The sequence below is a fragment of the Bubalus bubalis genome, chromosome 1, assembly GCF_019923935.1.
Source record: "Bubalus bubalis isolate 160015118507 breed Murrah chromosome 1, NDDB_SH_1, whole genome shotgun sequence".
NCBI lineage: Eukaryota > Metazoa > Chordata > Mammalia > Artiodactyla > Bovidae > Bubalus > Bubalus bubalis.
The window spans coordinates 191449965-191472093 of record NC_059157.1 but is presented as its reverse complement, the minus strand read 5'-3'; the positions used below and the strand labels follow the sequence as shown (position 1 = coordinate 191472093).

The 22129-nt window shown below is 46.2% G+C and overlaps 1 protein-coding gene across 2 annotated transcripts in view; it reads left to right on the top strand.

Annotated features, from left to right (window-relative positions):
• The first annotated feature begins 11605 nt into the window (after positions 1–11605).
• LOC102394743 (testis development related protein) overlaps positions 11606–22129 on the top strand; it is a 49492-nt gene continuing 38968 nt past the window's right edge. The window contains exons 1-2 of one of the 2 annotated variants that reach the window (XM_025293391.3): positions 11606–11729; positions 12272–12459. In XM_025293391.3, the coding sequence (XP_025149176.3) occupies positions 12355–12459 (105 nt within the window). In that variant the 5' untranslated portion in view covers positions 11606–11729; positions 12272–12354. Of the gene's footprint in view, positions 11730–12144; positions 12460–22129 lie in introns of those variants that run through there. The other variant, XM_025293387.3, reaches the window with a different exon arrangement.

The following is a 22129-nucleotide window of genomic DNA, read 5'->3' as shown; positions in this document are numbered from 1 at the left end:
CCGGGAACCCAGGATCGCCAAGGTCACCAGGGTCACCCGTCATCAGGGTCGCAGGCTTGGGCTCCCTCCTCTGGGTCCACAGCCCTTGTAGACTGTGTGGTCGTCCTGCCCTGTTGCTTTTTTCCATTTACACCTTAAAAAACAAGTGATTCAGTAAGTGAGATGGAATCTACTGTGGGTCTGGGAAAGTCAGAGATTCTGCACTGCCCAAGGCCACCAAAGGTCAGTGTGGTGGGCTGTCCCCTGTGTGTGTGTGTGTGTGTTGGGGAGTTTGTGCGGTATGTGTGTATGTGGTGTGTGTGGTGCCAGTAGAATGTGTACGTGGTACAAGTGTGGCACCTGCGCTGAGAGGGGGTGTAGGTGGGCACGGGCCGACGCCACCCCTGCAGTCACTGCCGAGGCGGCAATGTCGGCAGGGCCCTGGCCCAAGTACCCTCTGCCACCCGAGCGCCTCCCACCCATGAGCCAGGCTTAGCAGCCTGTTGAGGAGCCCCCGGGTGGAGACTGCAGACCGAGCTGGTGCCAAAGTCAGTGCGGAAGCCAAGGAGCAGCCCCCTCATCTCCACACTCCTGGGAGGAGGGGCCGCCCCCAGGGAGGTGGCGAGGCCTCTTGGAGGCTGGAGGCAAGGAGAACCCGAGGGGAGGGGGGTCTGCCGGGGCTGGGCTCCGGCTGGGAGACGGCCCCAGGGAGCCCCCAGCCACCTGCCCGCCCTAGCCCTTTGCTCCGCGTGCCCGCTTGCCCTAGGCCGCCAGGGGAGATGAGACCTGCCCCTCTGCTGCCTCCCGGGGCAGATAACCCGGGGGAGAGAAGAGGCTGTGCCCAGAGCCTAAAAGCCCGCAGCTCCCTGCAGAGCCTGTGCTGACAGCTGACGGTCCCCAACACTCACAGGTTTATGACTTTGGTTTCTACATTTCTTCAGCATGTAAAAAACTTTAGATACAGTGCAACCTCTTATCACGATTATAATTTTTCAAAGAAATATACAAACTATGATACATAACAGAAATAAGCTAGGAGGATTTACTGAAAAGCACAGGGAATTACACTCAGTGTCTTGTAATAACCTACAGCAGAATATAATCTGCAAAACACCAAATCAATATGCTGTACACATGAAACTAAAACAATTTTGTAAGTCAGCTGAAGTTCAATAAAAAATAAAATCAAAGGGGAAATAAATATTATACTTGTTAATTAAGATGTTGGGAATGAGGTACAGCAGATACAAAAAGGCTTTAAAAATAAAGATGCTAGGGGCGGCAGGATGCTTGACGGTAAGGGTACTCCTTTTTTCTCTCAGGGTTTTATTGCATTATTTACAGTTTTATTTCTTTGGCGAAAACAGGGTTAATTAAAAGGCCCAGGCCCTTAGCCTGGTAGGAACTGCTAACAGCCAGCAGGAGACAGCAGAGCAGGCTCCTCCTGGGAGGGGAGGGCAGGTTGTGGGGGGTTGTTCCTGGGAGGGAGACTGGGGACTGCGGGAGGATTTGGAATTTTCTGTGCTTTCATGGTTCCGGAGTGGGAGGGTTTATGGTTCCAGAGTATGAGGGGAACCGAGACTGAACCTTGCTCCCTGGGCAGCTGAGTTATTTGGACAGTTGCTAAAGATGGTGAGCTTTACACCAGCAGGGTTCTGCCTGGGGGGGCCAGCCCAAGATGGAGCAGGGCAGATTCATGATGGAAATCCACTTACAGAAAACATCAGGTGTTGGGGGTCTTGCTGGAGACAGCCAGGGGATCAGATTCCCTGGGTGGTCTGCAGTAGTTCCACTGAGCTGACCAGGGGGTGTCTTGCTGAGACTGGGCGACCAATGCTGACCGTCAGACACTGAGGCTCGAGCCAGGAGGGGCCGAGTTTGGGCTAAGTTTGAGGGGAGCAGGGCTGTGTGCCTCACAGAGGGCTTCATGTGGAAGGGGTCCAGGAGACAGGACTCAGGTCACAGAAGCAAGTGCTTCACATGAGTTTACGCAGAGATTTGGTCTGGAAGCCGGGCTTTAATAGTGCAAGAGGAAGGTTAGATCAGGAATGCTGAACTGAAACACCTAGGCTCACAGAGGGCAAGGCCCTCTTGCCGAGCTTCACAGCAAGTGCATGTTGTGTCTTTATGCTGAGGACGCGCCCTGCCGTCCTTCGTCATCCACGAAACCTTCCCATTATTGACACCAAAATGACCTCCCAGAGTCACAGCATTTGTAAGTCAAAGAGCAGAACTATTTATACCCCCTAAGGAACTTTTTAATTTGAAAAATATAGAAAAGACAAGGCTGTATATTGTCATCATACTTATTTAACTTACATGCAGAGCACATCATGCAAAGTGCCAGGCTGGAATCAAGATTGCTGGGAAAAATAACAACCTCACATAAGCAGACGATTCCACTTTAATGGTAGAAAGGAAAGAGAAACTAAAGAGCCTATTGATGAGGGTGAAAGAAGAGAGTAAAAAGCTGGCTTAAAATCCAACATTTGAAAAAGATCATGGCATCCAATCCCATCAATTCATGGCAAATAGATGGGAAAAAATGCAAACAGTGACAGATTTTATTTTCTTGGGCTCCAAAATCACTGCAGACGGTGACTGCAGCCATGAAATTAAAAGATACTTGCTCCTTGGAAGAAACTCTATGACAAACCTAGACAGCATATTACAAAGCAGACAAAGGTCCATATAGTGAAAGCTTGTTTTTCCAATTGTCAGTGTGGGAGCTGAACCATAAAGAAAGCAGAATGCCAAAAGAATTGATGGTTTTGAATTGTGGTGCTAGAGAAGACTCTTGAGAGTCCTTTGGACTGCAAGGAGATCAAGCCAGTCAATCCTAAAGGAAATCAACACTGAATATTCTGGAAGGACTGAGGCTGAAGCTGAAGCTCCAATACTTTGGCCACCTGATGCAATGAGATGACTTACTGGAAAAGACCCTGATGCTGTGAGAGATTGAAGGCAAAAGAAGAAGGGGGCAGCAAAGGATGAGATGGTTGGATGGTATCACCAACTCAATGGACATGAATCTGAGCAAACTCTGGGAGATAGTGAAGGACTGAGAATCCTGGTGTGCTGCAGTCCATAGGGTCACAGAGAGTTGGACATTACTGAGCAACTGAGCAACGAAAGTACAAAAATAGAAAACAAATTTCCCAAAAATATACATGTGATTGTTAGTAACATTTATGCTGTACATTACATTTAATGGTAGAAATGTGAGCTTTTATACTTTCACTATCATTATGCATAAATTTGGATATAGGCACTGAAGTTATCGTAGGATTTTAACATGAAAAATAAGATAAATTAGAACAAATCAATTGTTTGTTGTAAATTTCATATCTGTTGCAATGTGATAACTGTTTATACTTTATAGAGTAGCAAATTTCTTAAAAATTGAAAACAGCAAATACTTTTTGATCACCTTGCATATATACTTGTCCTTGTGTTAGTCTCTCAGTGGTGTCCAACTCTTTGCGATCACATGGACTGTAGCCCACCAGGCTCTTCTGTTCATGGGATTCTCCAGGCAAGAATACTGGAGTGGGTTCTCATGCCCTCCTCCAGGGGATCTTCCCCACCCACAGATGGAACCCAGGTCTCCTGAATTGCAGGCAGATTCTTTATCATCTGAGCCACCAGGGAAGTCCAATATAGACTAGATACATAATACACATAATGCATAATTTGCTATCTAAATATGCCAAAATTCATATATACATATATATGTAGTTATATATATATATATATCCAACCAAGCCCCTCATGAATATGCATATATATACATATATACATACATATATATGTAGTTATATATATATAGTTATACATATGTATATACATATATATATATAACTATAGAAGTCAAAGTGGAATTTTGTTACTGATTCTCAAGCTTAATTCCCACAAGTAGCCAGTACTGAAGTTTGTTGCAAATCCTTTGAGGCTCTGTTTCTTTTTTTTAAGTAGAGCTAAAATTGTAATCCAGGTCAATGTGCTCCAAATTCTGTTGTTTTTTTTTTTTTTTCCCCCATTAACTAGGACAATGTATATAAAGTACTAGTGAATGCCTGGTGTTCAGTAGCCCTCAGTAAGCTGTAGTTGTGTTTCACATCTGTCGACACAGCTGAATGGAATTAGTGAGCAGTTTGTGAATTCTTGGTGCAAGTTTTGTTCTCAGCACCACAGAGGATGCACTTGAGAGGATGTGAAGGGTACAGAATGTCATTTTAATAATACCTCCAGGTAAGGAGAACTTCCCAGGTAGCTCAGTCATAAAGAATCAGACTGCAGTGCAGGAAATGCAGGATCGATCCTTGGGTTGGGAAGATCCCCTGGAGAAGGAAATGGCACCCCACTCCAGTATTCTTGCCTGGGAAATCCCATGAATTTCCCAGAGGAGCCTGGTAGGCTAGAGGCCATGGGGTTGCAAACAGCTGGACATGACTGAGTGACTAATGAACAAACAACAGTTCCTCTTCAAGGGACAGACGTAATGATACATCTTTGAGCTCTATGGGAACTAAAGCTCTCACTAGGAGGAGGCTGAAAAATGGGGTTGACCCTCCAGAAGGCAGACAACTAAAGTGTGGATTCTGTTGACTTTTCCCCAGTTCTATGCTGATTCTCCCCTTCTCAAGCCCCTCATGAATATGCATATACCTTAGCTTAAAGCTTAAGGCCTCCCCAGTTGTGCTGTTCAGGAAACACTGCTTTTGGAAAGATCCCTGGCATTCTCCTTATTTGCTGCCAGTAAAAGCTGTTGTTCAGTCACGAAGTCATGTCCCTTTGCAACCCCATGGTCTGTGGCCCACCAGGCTTCCCTACCCATAGCAAGAATACTGGAGTAGGTTGCCATGTCCTTCTCCAAGGAATCTTCCCCACCCAGGGATCGAACCCGGTTCTCCTGCATTGCAGGCAGATTGAGTTAGTGATACCATCGAACCATCTCATCCTCTGTTGCTCCCTTCTCCTCCTGTCCTCAATCTTTCCCAATATCAGGGTCTTTTCCAATGAGTTGGCTCTTCGCATCAGGTGCCCAAAGCATTGGAGCTTCAGCATCAGTCCTTCCAATGAATATTCAGGGTTGTTTCTTTTATGATTGATCTCCTTGTTGTCCAAGGGACTCTCAAGAGTCTTCTCCAGCACCTCAGTTTGAAAACATCAATTCTTTAGCACTCAGCTTTCTTTATGGTCTAACTCTCACATTCATACATGACAACTGGAAAAGCCATTTGTTATTGTTGTTCAGTCCCTCAGTCGTGTCCGACTCTTTGCAATCCCATAGACTGCAGCACACCAGCCTTTCCTGTCCTTCACCATCTCCTGGCGCTTGCTCAAATTCATGTCCATTGAGTCCGTGATGCCATTCAACCATCTCATCCTCTGTTGCCCCCTTCTCCTTCCTTCAATCTTTCCCAGCGTCAGGGTCTTTTCCAGTGAGTTGGCTCTTCACATCAGGTGGCCAAAGTATTGGACTTTCAGCTTCAGCATCAGTCCTTCCAATGAATACTCAGGGTTGATTTCCTTTAGGATTGACTGGTTTGATCTCCTTGCTGTCCAAGGGACTCTCAAGAGTCTTCTCCAACACCACAGTTCAAAAGCATCAATTCTTCGATGCTCAGCCTTCTTTATGGTCCAACTCTCACATCCATACATGACTACTGGAAAAGCCATAGCTTTGACTGGATCTTTGTCAGCAAAGTCATGCCTCTGCTTTTTAATTTGCTGTCTAGGTTTGTTATAGCTTTTCTTCCAAGGAACAAGCATCTTTTAATTTCATGGCTGTAGTCACCATCCACAGCAATTTTGGAACCCAAGAAAATACAATCTGTCACTGTTTCCACTTTTTCCCCATCTATTTGCCATGAGTTAATGGGACTGGATGCCATGATCTTCATTTTCTGAATGCTGAGTTTTAAACCAACTTTTTCACTCTCCTCTTTCACCTTCATCAAGAGGCTCTTTAGTTTCCTCTTCACTTTCTGCCATTAAACTGGTATAATCTGCATACGTGAGGCTGTTGATACTTCTCCTGCCGATCTTGATTTCAGCCTGTGAGTCATCCAGTCCCACATTTCACATGATGTCCTCGGCATAAAAGTTAAATAAGCAGGGTGACAATGTACAGCTTTGTCGTACTCCTTTTCCAATTTTGAACCAGTCCGTTGTTTCATGTCTGGTTGTAATTGTTGCAGACCCTTCCTTTTCCCGATCTTTGGCTTGGTGCTGTCTGCTGGCTGACACCCACCAAGAGGTGAACCCAGTTTTCCAGTAACAGAACCACCAGCATGTGGTGGCTCAAACGCCATTGGACACCCCTGGCTTCATGGCCCCCATAACTGGAATAATGGGACTTCACATTGGGCTGCCTCATCACCCAGATGGGCCTCTGTACCATCCCCTCCTGGGGTGAGGACCTGCTGTGAGTTCACTGGGGCTCTGGTTGCTAAGAGGTTCTTTTCGTGCCCAGACAGTGCTCTCCTTTAACACTAAGTTTGCAGGAGTAAAAGCCAACTAAGGTGAGCCTTCAAACAGGGATGGCACACTCAATCTTTATTAACAGAGTTCCCCCTCCAATCCAGTGAATTTTCAGGACTCCATTAGCCAATACAGGCAATTCAGGCTAAAATTAGTAGCTTTCTTCAAGGAGGGCTCAGTAAATGAAAGGTTAGCCATGTCTTTCTAGATCCAAAAGTGGATTCCTAGGTGTAGGCACTGTGTTTTTGTGACATTGCATTGTGAAAAGCGCATTTGTATGGCACTTTCACCATAGCAAGACTTAATTTTATAAAACTCATATGTGAATGAATGAATGAGTAGGGTCAGACTTCTAGAACTCCCTGGAAGTGTTCAGAGTCCCAGGCTGCCTGCTGCTCAGCCACCTGGCCCTCCTGCTGACCTTAGCCTCAAGAGCAGGCCTTCCCTGCAGAGCTCTCCTAGAAGTTAATGCGAGACACTGTATAACTGATCTGGAATTGAGCTGTTTTATTTAGTTAGCCTGGCCTTCTTATCCCAGATTGGCCTGCATCTGCAGGAGGTTACAGATTAATTTATAAAGAAAAATCTCAAAAATGAGAAATGCAGATACACCAGAACAAGGAGGCCAGTGGTCGGGCATAGGCCCCATGCTCTACTGGCAAGAGTAAAGGCATCCGTGTTTATTTGTTGGAAGTGTTCTGAGTTGGTTTTCCATATTTTGTTTGTGGTAACTTTGAAGGGGCTGTGTTTGGATCCTGGCTTTGTTTTGTAGCCTCTACTTTTTTTTTTTTTTTTTTTTTACTTTTATCACTATTTGTGTGTGCAGTGTGTTTATTCTGACAGTACCCTGTGAGCCCTGGAGTACAAATTTATTGTGTGTAGGTCACACATCCTAGAATCACCACCATGTTTATGTTCAATGTTTCCATCCTGAAATCTTTCCAGTCCAGAAGACGAAGGTTAATTGACCTGGTTTGAAAAGATGTGCCAGTCAGTTCAGTTCAGTTCAGTTGCTCAGTCATGTCCGATTCTTTGAGACCCCATGAACAGCATGCCAGGCTGCCCTGTCCATCACCACTTACTGGAGCTTATGCAAACTCATGTCCATTGAGTCAGTGATGCCATCCAACCATCTCATCCTTTGTTGTCCCCTTCTCCTCCTGCCTTCAATCTTTCCCAGCATCAGGGTCTTTTCAAAGGAGTCAGTTCTTCACATCAGGTGGCCAAAGTATTGGACTTTCAGCTTCAGCATCAGTCCTTCCAATGAATATTCAGGACTGATTTCCAGTGAGATCCAGAACCGGTTGGATCTCCTTGCTGTCCAAGGGACTCTCAAGAGTCTTCTCCAACACCACAGTTCAAAAGCATCAATTCTTCGGTGCTCAGCTTTCTTTATAGTCCAACTCTCATATCCACACATGACTACTGGAAAAACCAAAGCTTTGACTAGACGGACCTTTGTTGGCAAAGTAATGTCTCTGCTTTTTAATAAGCTGTCTAGGTTGGTCATAACTTTTCATCCAAGGAGTAAGCATCTTTTAATTTCATGGCTGCAGTCACCATCTGCAGTGATTTTGGAGCTCAAAAAAATAAAGTCTGTCACTGTTTCCACTGTTGCCCCATCTATTTGTCATGAAGTGATGGGACCGGATGCCATGATCTTCATTTTCTGAATGTTGAGTTTTAAGCCAATATTTTCACTCTCCTCTTTCACTTTCATCAAGAGGCTCTTTAGTTCTTTCTTTCTGCTATAAGGGTGGTGTCATTTGCATATCTGAGGTTACTGATATTTCTCCCTGCAATCTTGATTCCAGTTTGTTCTTCATCCAGCCCAGCTTTTCTCATGATGTACTCTGCATATAAGTTAAATAAGCAGCATGACAATGTACAGCCTTGACGTACTACTTTCCCAATTTGGAACTGACTGTTGCTTCCTGAGATTTTTCAGGAGGCAGGTCCGGTGGTCTGGTATTCCCATCTTTTGAAGAATTTTCCACAGTTTGTTGTGATCCACACAGTCAAAGGCTTCAGCATAGTCAATAAAGCAGAAGGCAATGTTTTTCTGGAACTCGCTTGTATTTTCAATGATCCAACAGATGTTGGCAATTTGATCTCTGGTTTCTCTGCCTTTTCTAAATCCAGCTTCAACATCTGGAAGTTTTCGATTCATGCACTGTTGAAGCCTGGCTTGGAGAATTTTGAGAATTGCTTTGCTAGCGTGGGAGATGAGTAAAATTGTACAGTACTTTGAACATTCTTTGGCATTGCCTTTCTTAGGGATTGGAATGAAAACTGACCTTTTCCAGTCCTGTGGCCACTGCTGAGTTTTCCAAATTTGCTGACATATTGAGTGCAGCACTTTCACAGCATCATCTTTTAGGATTTGAAATAGCTCAACTGAAATTCTATCACCTCCACTAGCTTTGTTCGTAGTGATGCTTCCCAAGGCCCACTTGACTTTGCATTCCAGGATGTCTGGCTCTAGGTGAGTGATTACACCATCATGGTGTGAAGTCTGGGTCATGAAGATCTTTTTTGTGTAGTTCTGTGTATTCTTGCCACCTCTTCTTATATCTTCTGCTTCTGTTAGGTTCATACCATTTCTGTCCTTTATTGTGCCCATATTTGCATGAAATGTTCCCTTGGCATCTCTAATTTTGAAGAGATCTCTAGTCTTTCCCATTCTATGTTTTCCACTATTTCTTTGCACTGGTCACTGAGGAAAGCTTTCTTATCTCTCCCGGCTATTCTTTGGAACTCTGCCTTCAAATGGGTATATCTTTCCTTTCCTCCTTTGCTTTCACTTCTCTTCTTTTCTCAGCTATTTGTAAGGTCTCCTCAGACAACCATTTTGCCTTTTTGCATTTCTTTTTCTTGGGGATGGTCTTGATCCTTTGAAAAATGTATATATCTATATAGTTTTAACATTCTTATATAGCCCCATGAAGAAAGAGTTCTTTAATTTATAGTGGGTACAGTATTTTTCAGTAGGTATTCTCTGGTTCTACATCAGTTTTGGGTATTTGTGCCATGTGGATCCAGAGATATTTGGGGCCCTGGTGTGTGTGCCTGTGTATTTATCTCATGATCCTCCTGACTCAGTGAGAAGGGAGAATGGGGTCTCCTGGGCTTCTTGCCACAGGCTTGGGTTCCAGGTAGCTGGCTGATAGGTAAATTCTCCCCTTCCATGCTGTGGCTCAGATGGTAAAGAATCTGCCTGCAACGCAAGACACCCATGTTCGATCCCTGGGTCAGAAATATCCCCTGGAAAAGGGAATGGCAACCTGCTCCAGTATTCCTACCTGGAGAATTCCAAGGACAGAAGATCCTGGAGAGTTACAGTCCATAGGATTGCAAAGTGTTGAACACCACTGAGTGACTAACACTCTCACTTCACATGCCCTAACCACTAACCCTGCAAGGACTCCCATGCCCCTCACCACTGGGTCTGGTCTTGGGGCTTCTGCAGGCCTCTCCCAAAGACAAACTCAGAGCCTCTCTTCATTTTAAAACTTTTCCTGGCCATTACATCTGGAAAATCCCAAAAGGTACAGATGATGTTTTTTTTTTTTTCCTCAGAGTAGTAAAATTAAAAAACTTAAGAAAATTTTATAGAAGCCAATGATTCTGGATTTCTCAACTAATACACACTTGTTGTGAAAATACAAGCAATACTGAAGCATATCACTTAAGTAAAAAGTTTCTCTGCAGGTGTTAATTTGCTGGGCAGAGGGTTCATGAGTTTAAATTGTAATAGATACTAACACAGGGTACATTCTTGCAAATGTTCACCATCTTGATAGGGGAGAAAGGGCCTCATGTTCATGAGCGAAAAAGGGTTCTTATGTTCATTTGCATTTCCCTGAGTACAGTGCAGCCCAAAACTTTGTTTTTGGGCTCCAAAATCACTGCAGAAGGTGACTGCAGCCATGAAATTAAAAGACGATTACTCCTTGGAAGAAAAGCTATGACCAACCTAGACAGCTTATTAAAAAGCAGAGACATTACTTTGCCAACAAAGGTTGGTCTAGTCAAAGCTTTGGTTTTTTCCAGTAGTCATGTATGGATGTGAGAGTTGGACTATAAAGAAAGCTGAGTGCAGAAGAATTGATGCTTTTGAACTGTGGTGTTGGAGAAGACTCTTGAGAGTCCCTTGGACAGCAAGGAGAGCCAGCCAGTCCATTCTACAGGAAATCAGTCCTGAATATTCATTGGAAGGACTGATGCTGAAGCTGAAAGTCCAATACTTTGGCCAACTGATGCAAAGAACTGACTCATTAGAAAAGACCCTGATGCTGAGAAAGACTGAAGGTGGGAGAAGGGAACGACAAAGGATGAGATGGTTGGATGGCATCACCGACTCAATGGACATGAGTTTGGGTAAACTCCTGGAGTTGGTGATGGACAGGGAGGCCTGGGGTTGCAAAGAGTCGGACACGACTGAGCAAGTGAACTGAACTGATTACACTGGAGTTGAATATCTTTTATATTTCATTGTATGGCTCCTTTATGAGGCAGAAAGTAAAAGTTATCCTGTATTGTACTTGGGGTTTGGGTAAGAAGCCAGAGAGCCGGGTGGGCCAGGCCTCCTCTGCCACAGGTTGGGGTTCGCTCGCCATGACTGTGACTGTAAAACGCAATACTGAGAAAAAGTAACAAATCTCGGTTGTCATAATTGACTGTCATAAAGTCCCCTCGACTGCCCGTGAACTACACCACGTGTGGGTCATCTTACTTGCTGGTCAACCTCAGGCTCCCGGAAAGCGAGCGTCCGGCGCGCAACACGGCGGCTTCCAAGGTGGTGTAGCCAGCGAGCTGCCCGCTTTCCCCGCGGGCCTTAGGCTCCGAACGCAGACACATTCCCGTCCCTCTCCCCGCACCCGCCTGGGCCGAGCCCACCGTCAGTGGCCCATCCCGGGGCTCGGCCGCACCCTCCCCTCGGTGGCAGGTCCGCATGCCCAGTGCCTCCACCCTCTGTGGTGCCGGCCAACATTCGCGCTGTTACCCACCGGAGCCCCAGGCTGGACGCCTGCGCACCCCCGGGACCACCAGGCACCGAGGCGGGCCGACCCAGCGGGAACCCAAGCAGCCACCGCCTCCAGCCCCACCCACCGCGCCGGGAGCCGCGGACACTGGGGTGTGCGCATGCGCACCATGCCCGCTCCGCGTCCGGTAGCTGTCGCCATGGTGACCGGAGCCCCGGCCGCCCCGCCCCCCGCGCCGCCGCCCGGCGGGCCTGGCCGCGACCCAGAGTGGGGTGAAGGGTAAGGGGTGAAAGGGTCAGATCGGGATGGGGGTGCGCTTGGGGTGAGGAAGTATCACGGGGTGAGGGGTAAGCAGATTGGCCGGGTTGCGGGGACCTTGGGTCAAGGGGTGAGCGAAGAGGGTCCGAGATGAGTGGGGGCTAGGTGACCGGAGCTTGGGTGAGGGGCGAGGGGTGAGAGGGTCGGTTTGGGTGGGCGGTCTGCAGAAGGAACCTCGTGGGATTATGTTAGGGGGTGGGGACCTCTCAGAGGAAGAGGAGCCTCTGTGGGGTGGGGAGGGGTCTGTCGGGGGCAGGGCCTGGCCGGGGGTGGGGCGGTGGTGACCTGAGAGGGGCGGTGAGCAGGGGAAGTGAAGGCCCGGGGGGGTGTGGCCCGGGTCTGGAGGTGGGCCCGGGCCCGGACGGACGCCGGGTCTGGTTGGGTGAGGGAACCGAGCCCTGTCCGGGAGGGGGCGGGGTGGGCTGGGGAGGGCCCGGTCCGGGGGTGGGCCCGCCCCACAGCCCGGCCCCGCCCGGCCCCACTGGCAGCGTCCGGTCCTCCAGGAGCCGCAGCCCGGGCGTCCGTGCTGCGGGCCGGCCGAGGAGGGGCACGCACGGACACCGGCGCCCGACCGCCCGCCTGCAGCATGTGGAAGCTGGGCCGAAGCCGGGTGCTCCTGGACGAGCCCCCCGAGGAGGAGGACGGCCTGCGGGGGGGGGCGCCGCCCGCCACCGCCCCCGCCGCCGCTCAGGTGAGGGGGCGCGGGGGGGGCGGGGCGCGGGGGTCGGGGGTCGGGTAGGGTGATGCGGGTAGGGATGAGCGGAGCTGAGGCCTGGCCGCGCAGTGGGGGAGGCGCACAGGTGGGGCGCGCAGGTGAGGCCCGCGCCGCGCGGCCCTTTAATTTCCCGAGGCTGGTCCCGGCCCGGCCGCTGTGCCCCGTGGTGACCGCCCCCCCCCCCCCACCCGCCACGTTACGAGTGACTGAACCCAGCGCCCCGCCGCCCCTCGCGCGGGTTTGGGATGGCGGGCGCAGTTCCCGGAGGTGGGAACCTCGGGCCGTGGCCTTCCAGCGGCTCGGGGGGACCTGCCTGCCGAGTGGACGCGGCCCTGGCCCCGGCCCGGGCCCATCAGTCCAGCGCCGAGTCCGGGGCCGCGCGCCGGGCTGGGCTGGACTCACCGGCGAGGCCTGGACTAGAGCGGGGCACCGGCCCGCCGGCGAGGTCAGGAGCTTCTGGGGACTGCAGCGCGCGCGCCGAGTGCGCTAAATACCTCTTCAGATAACAAACAGACCTTCACCTCTGTTTAAACCCTCGGTTGGAGGAAGAAGGCAGATGGCCTTTATTTAGACAGACACTGCCGTTACAAGTTCGGAGATATGCCTGGAATGTTTAGAATTTTTTAATTAAAAAGGACCCCAGGTGGATCCTGTGCGCGTTACGTACGCTCCCCTTCACCCCACCCCCAACGCAGTGTTCCTTTTCCTATGCAGTGAAATTAGGTCAGAAATTAAGCTTTTTTAACAATGACGGTGGTCATACAACTTCTTGTTTGTTAAATGTTTGGAAACCGTCTCCTGTTGCTGTTGGCGTAGGACGGAAGTTAATGGTGATCTGTGCCTCTCTTCTCGGCACTTGGAAATAGTTCACGAGGTTGTTTCTTTCCCGGTTGGTTCTAAATAACTTCTCTTGGAACTGAAGTTGCTTCATTTGGATATTTTTTTAGTAGGAGTTAAATACCCTTGGATAAGCATTTAAATGTGATCCCTGTCTGAAGGGTCTTTCAGAAACCACTTCTTGGTAGTTTTAGTGTTCACCCTACTATTTACTTTTTAAATCTCAAAATTTTATGGTTATTCTAAACAACAGCTTTCTTAAATATAATGTTGAGAATTTAAGTGCAGTTTAAATGTGGTTACAGACTTATTTAATTCTGTAAACAACTATTATTGGTCAAAGATAAGCAGTATTGTTTCTGAATGAACTTAAAATTTTATAATCTAATTTATAATCTATTCTGTGTTCCGCTTCTGTTTCTCCTAATGAATCCCAAAACACGTATTTTTTTCCCCTTTTAAGTTAAATTCAGTTCAGTTCAGTTGCTCAGTCGTGTTCCACTCTTTGTGACCTCATGAACTGCAGCACGCCAGGCCTCCCTGTCCATCACCAACTCCCGGAGTTCACTCAAACTCATGGCCATTGAGTTGCTGACTTCATCCAACCACCTCATCCTCTGTCGTCCCCTTCTCCTCCTGCCCTCAATCTTTCCCAGCATCAGGATCTTTTCAAATGAGTCAGCTCTCCGCATCAGGTGGCCAACTGTTGGAGTTTCAGCTTCAACATCAGTTCCTCCAATGAACACCCAGGACTAATCTTTAGGATGGACTGGTTGGATCTCCTTGCAGTCCAAGGGACTCTCAAGAGTCTTCTCCAATACCACAGTTCAAAAGCATCAATTCTTCAGCGCTCAGCCTTCTTCACAGTCCAACTCTCACATCCATACATGACCACAGGAAAAACCATAGCCTTGACTAGACGAACCTTTGTTGGCAAAGTAATGTCTCTGCTTTTGAATCTGCTATCTAGGTTGGTCATAACTTTCCTTCCAAGGAGCAATCGTCTTTTAATTTCATGGCTGAAATCACCATCCGCAGTGATTTTGGAGCCCAGAAAAATAAAGTCAGCCACTGTTTCCACTGTTTCCCCATCTATTTCCCATGAAGTGATGGGACCGGGTTGAGCCAACTTTTTCACTGTCCTCTTTCACTATCATCAAGAGGCTCTTTAGTTCTTCTTCACTTTCTGCCATAAGGGTGGTGTCATCTGCATATCTGAGGTTATTGATATTTCTCCCAGCAGGCTGGATTCCAGCTTGTGCTTCCTCCAGCCCAGCATTTCTCATGATGTATTCTGCATATAAGTTAAATAAGCTGGGTGACAATATACGGCCCTGACGTACTCCTTTTCCTATTTGGAACCAGTCTGGTGTTCCATGTCCAGTTCTAACTGTTGCTTCCTGACCTGCATACAAGTTTCTCAAGAGGCAGGTCAGGTGGTCTGGTATTCCCATCTCTTTCGGAATTTTCTACAGTTTATTGTGATCCACACAGTCAAAGGCTTTGGCATAGTCAATAAAGCAGAAATAGATGTTTTTCTGGAATTCTCTTGCTTTTTCAATGATCCAGCGGTTGTTGATGATTTGATCTCTGGTTCCTCTGCCTTTTTCTAAAACCAGCTTGAACACCTGGAAGTTCACAGTTCACATATTGCTGAAGCCTGGCTTGGAGAATTTTGAGCATTACTTAACTAGCACGTGAGATGAGTGCAATTGTGCATTAGTTTGAGCATTCTTTGGCATGACCTTTCTTTGGGATTGGAATGAAAACTGACCTTTTCCTGTCCTGTGGCCACTGCTGAGTTTTCCAAATTTGCTGGCATATTGAGTGCAGCACTTTCACAGCATCATCTTTTAGAATTTGAAATAGCTCAGCTGGAATTCCATTGCCTCCACTAGCTTTGTTCATAGTGATGCTTCCTAAGGCCCACTTGACTTCACATTCCAGGATGTCCAGCTCTAGGTGAGTGTGAGTGATCACACCATCGTGATTATCTGGGTCGTGAAGATCTTTTTTGTATAGTTCTTCTGTGTATTCTTGGCCACCGCTTCTTAATATCTTCTGCTTCTATTAGGTCCATACCATTTCTGTCCTTTAACAGAGAAAAGTTGGAAGAATAGGAGATTAAGCACCCACATATATACTACCTAGACATAACCATTGTTATTTAGTCGCTCAATCCTTTCCAACTCTTTGCCACCCCATGGACTCCAGGCTCCTCTGTCCATGGGATTTTCCAGAAATTTTATTAGAGTGGGATACCGTTTCTTTCTCCAGGGCATCTTCCTGACCCAGGGATCGAACCTGTGTCTCTTCAAATTTATAGAATTACAGTCTATACCATTTTTTTTTCCTCTGTGTGTACTTGTATGTGTGTTTTAATAGACCTTTTTTTTTTTTTTTTTTTAGGTACACAACAAAACTCAGTGGAAAACAGAGTTCCCATATACCCCCTGTCTCCACACATGTACAGCCTCCCCCATACTAGCAAAATCCCATTTGTTACAGCCAAGGAACCTCCACTGACACACTGTTATTGCCCAGAATCCACAGTTTACATTAAGGTTCCCTCTTGGTGTTGTCTGTTCTGTGGATTAGACAAGTGTATAGTGACATGAATTCACCATTATAGTGCCATGTAGTATAGTTTCACTGCCCTAAAAATCCCCTCTGCTCTGCCTATTCATCCCTCCCCTGCCCCCCACAACCACTGATCTTTTTGCTGTCTCCATAGTTTTGCTTCTCCAGAATGTCAGAGTTGAATCATAAGATATGCAGCTTGTACAGATTGACTTCTCTTACTGGCTGAGCAGTGTGCATTTAAGGATCCTCTGTGTCTTTTCACGGCTTGATAGCTCATTTCTTTTTAATGTTGAATAATATCCCATTGTCTGCATGTACCAGTTTACCAGTTCACTGCAGAGTGGCATCTTGGTTGCTTCCAGGTTTTAGAAATTTTAAATAAAGCTTCTATAAAACATCATGTGCAGGGTTTTGTGTGGATGTTAGTTTTTAACTCGTTTGGCTAGATACCAGGGACTGTGTGATTCCTGGATCATAGAGTAAGAGTATATTCTGTTTGTTAGAACCAGACTGTCTGCACAGTGGCTGCACCAGTTTGCATGCCCACTAGCAATGAGTGAGACTTCCTGTTGCTTCCTGCGCTTGCCAGCATGTGATGTCAGTGTTCTGCATTTTGGTCATTCTGATAGATGAGTACTGGCATCTCACTGTTGCTTAATTTGCATTTCCCTGATAACATTTGATGCAGAACATCTCTTCATCTTGCTCATTTGCCATCCATATAGGCTACCCACTCCAGTGTTCTTGGGCTTCTCTTGTGGCTCAGCTGGTAAAGAATCCACCTGGAATGCAGGAGACCTAGGTTTGAATCCTAGGTTGGGAAGATCCCTTGGAGAAGGGAAAGGCTACCCACTCCAGTATTCTGGCCTGGAGAATTCCATGAATTGTATAGTCCATGGGGTCACAAAGAGTCGGACATAACTGAGCGACTTTCACTCACTCCTGTCTCCTTCAGTGAGATGACTGTTCAGATTTTCTTGCACCATTTTTTAATTGAGTTGCTTTTTTCCCCTTATTGTTGAATTTTAAGAATTCTTAGTGTATTTTGGATAGCAGTCATTTATGAGACGGAGAAGGCAATGGCAACCCACTCCAGTACTCTCGCTTGGAAAATCCCATGGACGGAGGAACCTGGTGGGCTGCAGTCCATGGGGTTGCTACAAGTCAGACACGACTGAGCAACTTCACTTTCACTTTTCACTTTCATGCATTGGAGAAGGAAATGGCAACCCACTCCAGTGTTCTTGCCTGGAGAGTCCCAGGGACGGGGAAGCCTGGTGGGCTGCCGTCTATGGGGCCGCATAGAGTCAGACACGACTGAAGTGACTTAGCAGCAGCAGCAGCATTTATGATATGTGTCTTTTCCAAATATTTCCTCCCAGTCTATGGCATATCTTTTCATTATCTTAACATTATATTTCACAGAGCAGAAGTTTTTAATTTTAATGAAATCTAGGTTATCAGTTACCTCTTTCATAGATCACGTCTTTGGTGGTGTTTCCCCAAAGGCGTCTGTATTTTATCCTGGGTTACCTTCTAGGAGTGAGATTTGACTGCAGTTTCTATCTTACTTTATCAAGTGTATCTATAGTTTGGTGTGTTGAAAAAACTTTGCTATAGAAAAACAAAGACTTTTTGTGGCAAGTTAGTCATACTCTAAATTTAGTTCATTTCATCAGGTAGATTGATATTTATCCCAAAGCCAGCTTCTCTTAGAATTAAATTTTAAAATTTATGACAAGTCTAAAATAAAACTTCTGCCTACAAAATTTTATTTTAAAGTTGAAAGGAGTAGGAGTTAATACAGAAGGATTTAATGGATCTGTTAAATTGTGTCTCATTAGAAAGACATTCTCATTCCTCATTCTCATTCTACTTCATTTTCAGTCCATACCTTCCCCCCACCCCTCCCTGTCCCCTCAAAAAAGTCAGTTCATATTAAAACATGTAGGCTGGGAGTGCCCTTTATCTTATTCCAGAAAGGCATTTAATTTGTGTTCAAATCTGGCCAGTCGACTTACTTGAAAATCAGGTCACACAGCTATAATCTGTGTCGTTTTTTAAAAAAAGAAAAAATAGCTTAATGTTAGGTTCTAGTAAGTTTGAAATGTGAGGCATTCAGTCATTCCTTGGATTTAAGGAACACTTGCTGCTGCTGCTAAGTCGCTTCAGTTGTGTCCGACTCTGTGCGACCCCATAGATGGAAGCCCACCAGGCTCCCCTGTCCCTGGGATTCTCCAGGCAAGAACACTGGAGTGGGTTGCCATTTCCTTCTCCAACGCATGAAAGTGAAAAGTGAAAGGGAAGTCGCTCAGTAGTGTCCGACTCCTAGGGACCCCATGGACTACAGCCTACCAGGCTCCTCCAGCCATGGGATTTTCCAAGCGAGAGTACTGGAGTGGGGTGCCATTGCCTTCTCCGAAGGAACACTTAACTGTTACTAAGCAAATTTATCTGAGTCTCTCTGTAGGCAATTAGCCTTTTTTGTCATGAATATGCATCTATTTTGTATTAAAGTATAACAGTGAGGTTTTTAAGGTGAAACATTTATTGTAATCATTTAAAAAAGATTGAGAAGTTTTAATGAATCTAATGTTTGTTTAAACAACATCTGCTATGCATATAGTAAAACATTTCTGGATGTTCAGTATTGGGTCTTCTTCCTCTTTCCAGTAGGAAGTACCATTACTTTTTTTAATATAGCTATCCATGAAGCATTTATGTACATACATAAATGTATGTTTAAAATCACATATTTGCTTTTCCACCACAAACTATTTTGTGTACTTGGAATGGTTCCCTCAATAAATAATATATGTATCATGGGGCACTTCCTGTCTCAAGCCTACAGCTGGGGAAAAAACCATCCTTAAGGCTGGGTATTATTAAATGCCAGAATTTATCTGGTTGGACCTCTCCTGATGGATGTGGAGGCAGCTATCTTTAGGTGCTGCTCCTGGGAGCTGTGTGAGTGGTAAGAGGAAAAGTTGGTCTGAGATGATCCACATGAGGGAGGGTTCAGCTGGTTTTCACTTGCTTCAAGCTGCACTGCACAGGGTCCTGAGTGTTAGTTGCTCAGTCATGACCAACTCTTTGCAACCCACCAGGCTCCTCTGTCCGTGGGTTTTTCCAGGCAAGAATACTGGAGTGGGTTGCCATTGCCTTCTCCAGCTGCAATTGAACATCTTCAGAAACAAAACTCAGGACATTTTGGGCATATTTTCATTTAAATATGAAAAAGCTTTATTTAAAAATTTAAAAGACTTTATTTACAAGTTTAAAAGGCTTAGACATACTCTGTAGGCATTCCAAAAAAAGTCAGAGAACGTTTCAGGTGTTTTTTACTCTGCTTTGAGGATAGGAAAAACCAAGAGTCTTAGTTGAGATAACACAGAATCTTGTGTGGTGCTGGGAGGGGTCTGTTGAAGTCTGTTATGGTGAGTTAGTGTGTTGCCTGTGAGGTCAACATTAATAACTTTGCAGTATATGTTAAATAAAGTTTTATACACTTCCCAGCTGGCTCAGTGGGAAAGAATCTGCCTGCCATTGCAGGAGACCACAGGTTCAGTCTCTTGAGTTGAGAAGATTCCCCTTGCAGTAGGAAATGGCAACACACTCCAGTACTCTTACCTGGGAAATCCTGTGGACAGAGGAGCCTGGTGGGCTACAGTCCGTGGGGTCTCAAAAGTGTCAGACACGAATTAGCGACTAAAGAGCAACAACAAGGTTTCATACCAAAACACGCACAAAACAAGGATATATATTGAACGACTGAAGAAAATGTGACCAGAGGCTCACAGGAACTTGACCCTGTATTTCCTGTAAGAGCAGCAATTCAGTATTTGCTGATTCATAGCTGTCTTGAATATTGAAAATCGACTGTATTTTACATTTGAGTAACTTAAGGAAGCTAAAGAACTTGTGTAGAGTTATGTAGCTACTAACAGGAATTTGAATCCAGGTTTCATATTTTATATTTAAAGTGGTGGCGGTGGTTTAGTCACTAAGTCGTGTCCGACTCTTGTGACCCCATGGACTGTATCCTGCCAGGCTCCTTTGTCCATGGGATTCTCCAAGCAAGAATACTGGAGTGGGTTGCCATTTCCTTCTCCAGGGGATCTTCCCGACCCAGGAATTGAACCCAGGTCTCCTGCATTGCAGACAGACGCTTTAGTGACTGAGCTATGAAGGAAGCCAGTATTTAAAGTACTAGGGCTTCATAATTAGTGCCTTAAAAAGCACTGATAAAATTATGTCTTGGCTCAAATTTCAGTATAACAAACATCCTAATATACTTCTTTTTTTTTTTTTGGCTGTGCTTAAGTATTGTAATAATGAGTATATTTATAGAAGTCTTACTGTGGAAGGTAAATGGCTCTCTGGTGAATTAGCAGGTGAAATAAAGAACTGTCGTGCACACACTTTTCTTTATGCACCTCCCTTTTAACTTCGTTATTTGAAGAAGAGCAGGTAGAATTTAAGCTGATTCTTAAAGAAAGATAGTGAGGGAGGGAGGAAATGGCATAGCTTTGGACCCCCAAATAGCTTGGGGAATAGAAAACGAACCAGTTTAATTGGTATAGAAGGTTTGTACAGGGAGAACTGGGAAACCCCACTGAGGGGTTTAGACTTCACCTTGGAGGTAAGTATTGAGGCCTCTAAGTCATGGCTTCCTGCCACTTCACAGGGAATTCTTGTCTGGGGAGGAGGGATTAGAGGCGAGGTGCAGGTAAAACAGGTAGGATCCTGGTATCGGAGTTCAGGCTGAAATAAGAACCTGAATTCTAGATGGATTAGGTTTAGGACAAGTGGGAGGAAGTGAGCTTGCCAAGCCAATGGAAAGAGAGGTGGTGCCTTTTGAAGTGAAGGTCAGAGGCTGAAGGGCACCTGGAGTGATGAGGAAGATGATGTCACCTCTGAGTAGCAGGGAATCCTGCGTGCGTTGACTGTGGACATGTGACTTAGAGGCAGCTTCTCCCAGACACCCCCATGGCTGAGCCGCACAGGTAGAGTACTGGGTAGGAGCCAGAGGACTCATCATTTGTGAGAAACTCCAAGAGCCTGGCTCTCCGTTGATGAATGAACTGGGACCACTGGCAAGGGAGTTGGTAGCCTGGCATCAGCAGACAGTCCTGGTTCCCCACCCCATCTCAGCAGTTGTGAGACATGGGGCCAGTGAGTGCATTATTCGCTCTGCAGAGCCCCTGTTCTAAGCCAGAGAGTTAGAGCAGGAGTGGAGAAGCTGATTGTAAAGGGCCACACGGTGTCCGTCACAGACGTGCAACTCTGCAGCTGTCGTGTGCAGACAGCTATGACCTGTGTTGGTGAACAAGCGTGGCTGTGCTCCAGTAAAACTGTATGTACACAGGCAGGGCTGGGCCATTCTTTGCTGACCCTGGTTTAGAATAAAGATCTTTGGGGTCTATGCTAATTATGAGGCAACCTAATTCATTAGAGTTTTGCAGTGTGGAATTTGTTGTGATTTAGGGTACAAGTAGGAAGTCTTAGTTGCTAAACTTGGAAATTAATGGCAGATGCTGGAGTTCATTTATATTCTTCCTGGGCTTACATTTTATTAATTGGCCAGTGAACATTTGTGTATCTTTCTGTGCTTTCACATAAATTGTCTACTCTGGCCCTTTACTTCTCATTCCATGATGAAATGAGTCATGCTTTATAGTCATGGAGACAACATTAAGAACAGCACAGTGATCTTCTGCATCATCTCAACCCAAACAGCACATGGAGGCGAAGGGAACCGGGAGGTGTCTTGTCGACAGTTAAGAACTGTGTATAGTGGTGTTCATCTTAGTTCTGTAGAGCCTAGGGACTGGCAGGTGCCCTTTTGGGAGAGACTGTTGACTTCCCACTATATGTTCGTCGTGTGCACAGCCCCCCAACTGGAGATTTCACTCCCAGCATGCCTTGCACCAGCAAGAGCTCTGCGTCCAGGTCTGGGGAGTCACGTGGGAGGAACCAAGTGTGTTTGCCCACCTGCTTCCCATTCCCTTGGCACTTTGGTCAATGATGGTGGGGCTGTCCTCTGCCCCGGAGGGGGTGGGGTAAGGTGGGCTATGGTGTTGGTGTAGTGTTCTGTTCTGTTGTGCTGTATTCTTGCAGCAAATTTTATTATAACTAGAGGCTTTATGACATACATCTACCCAGTTCAGTTCAGTTGTTCACTCGTGTCTGACTCTTTTCCACCCCATGGACTGAAGCACGCCAG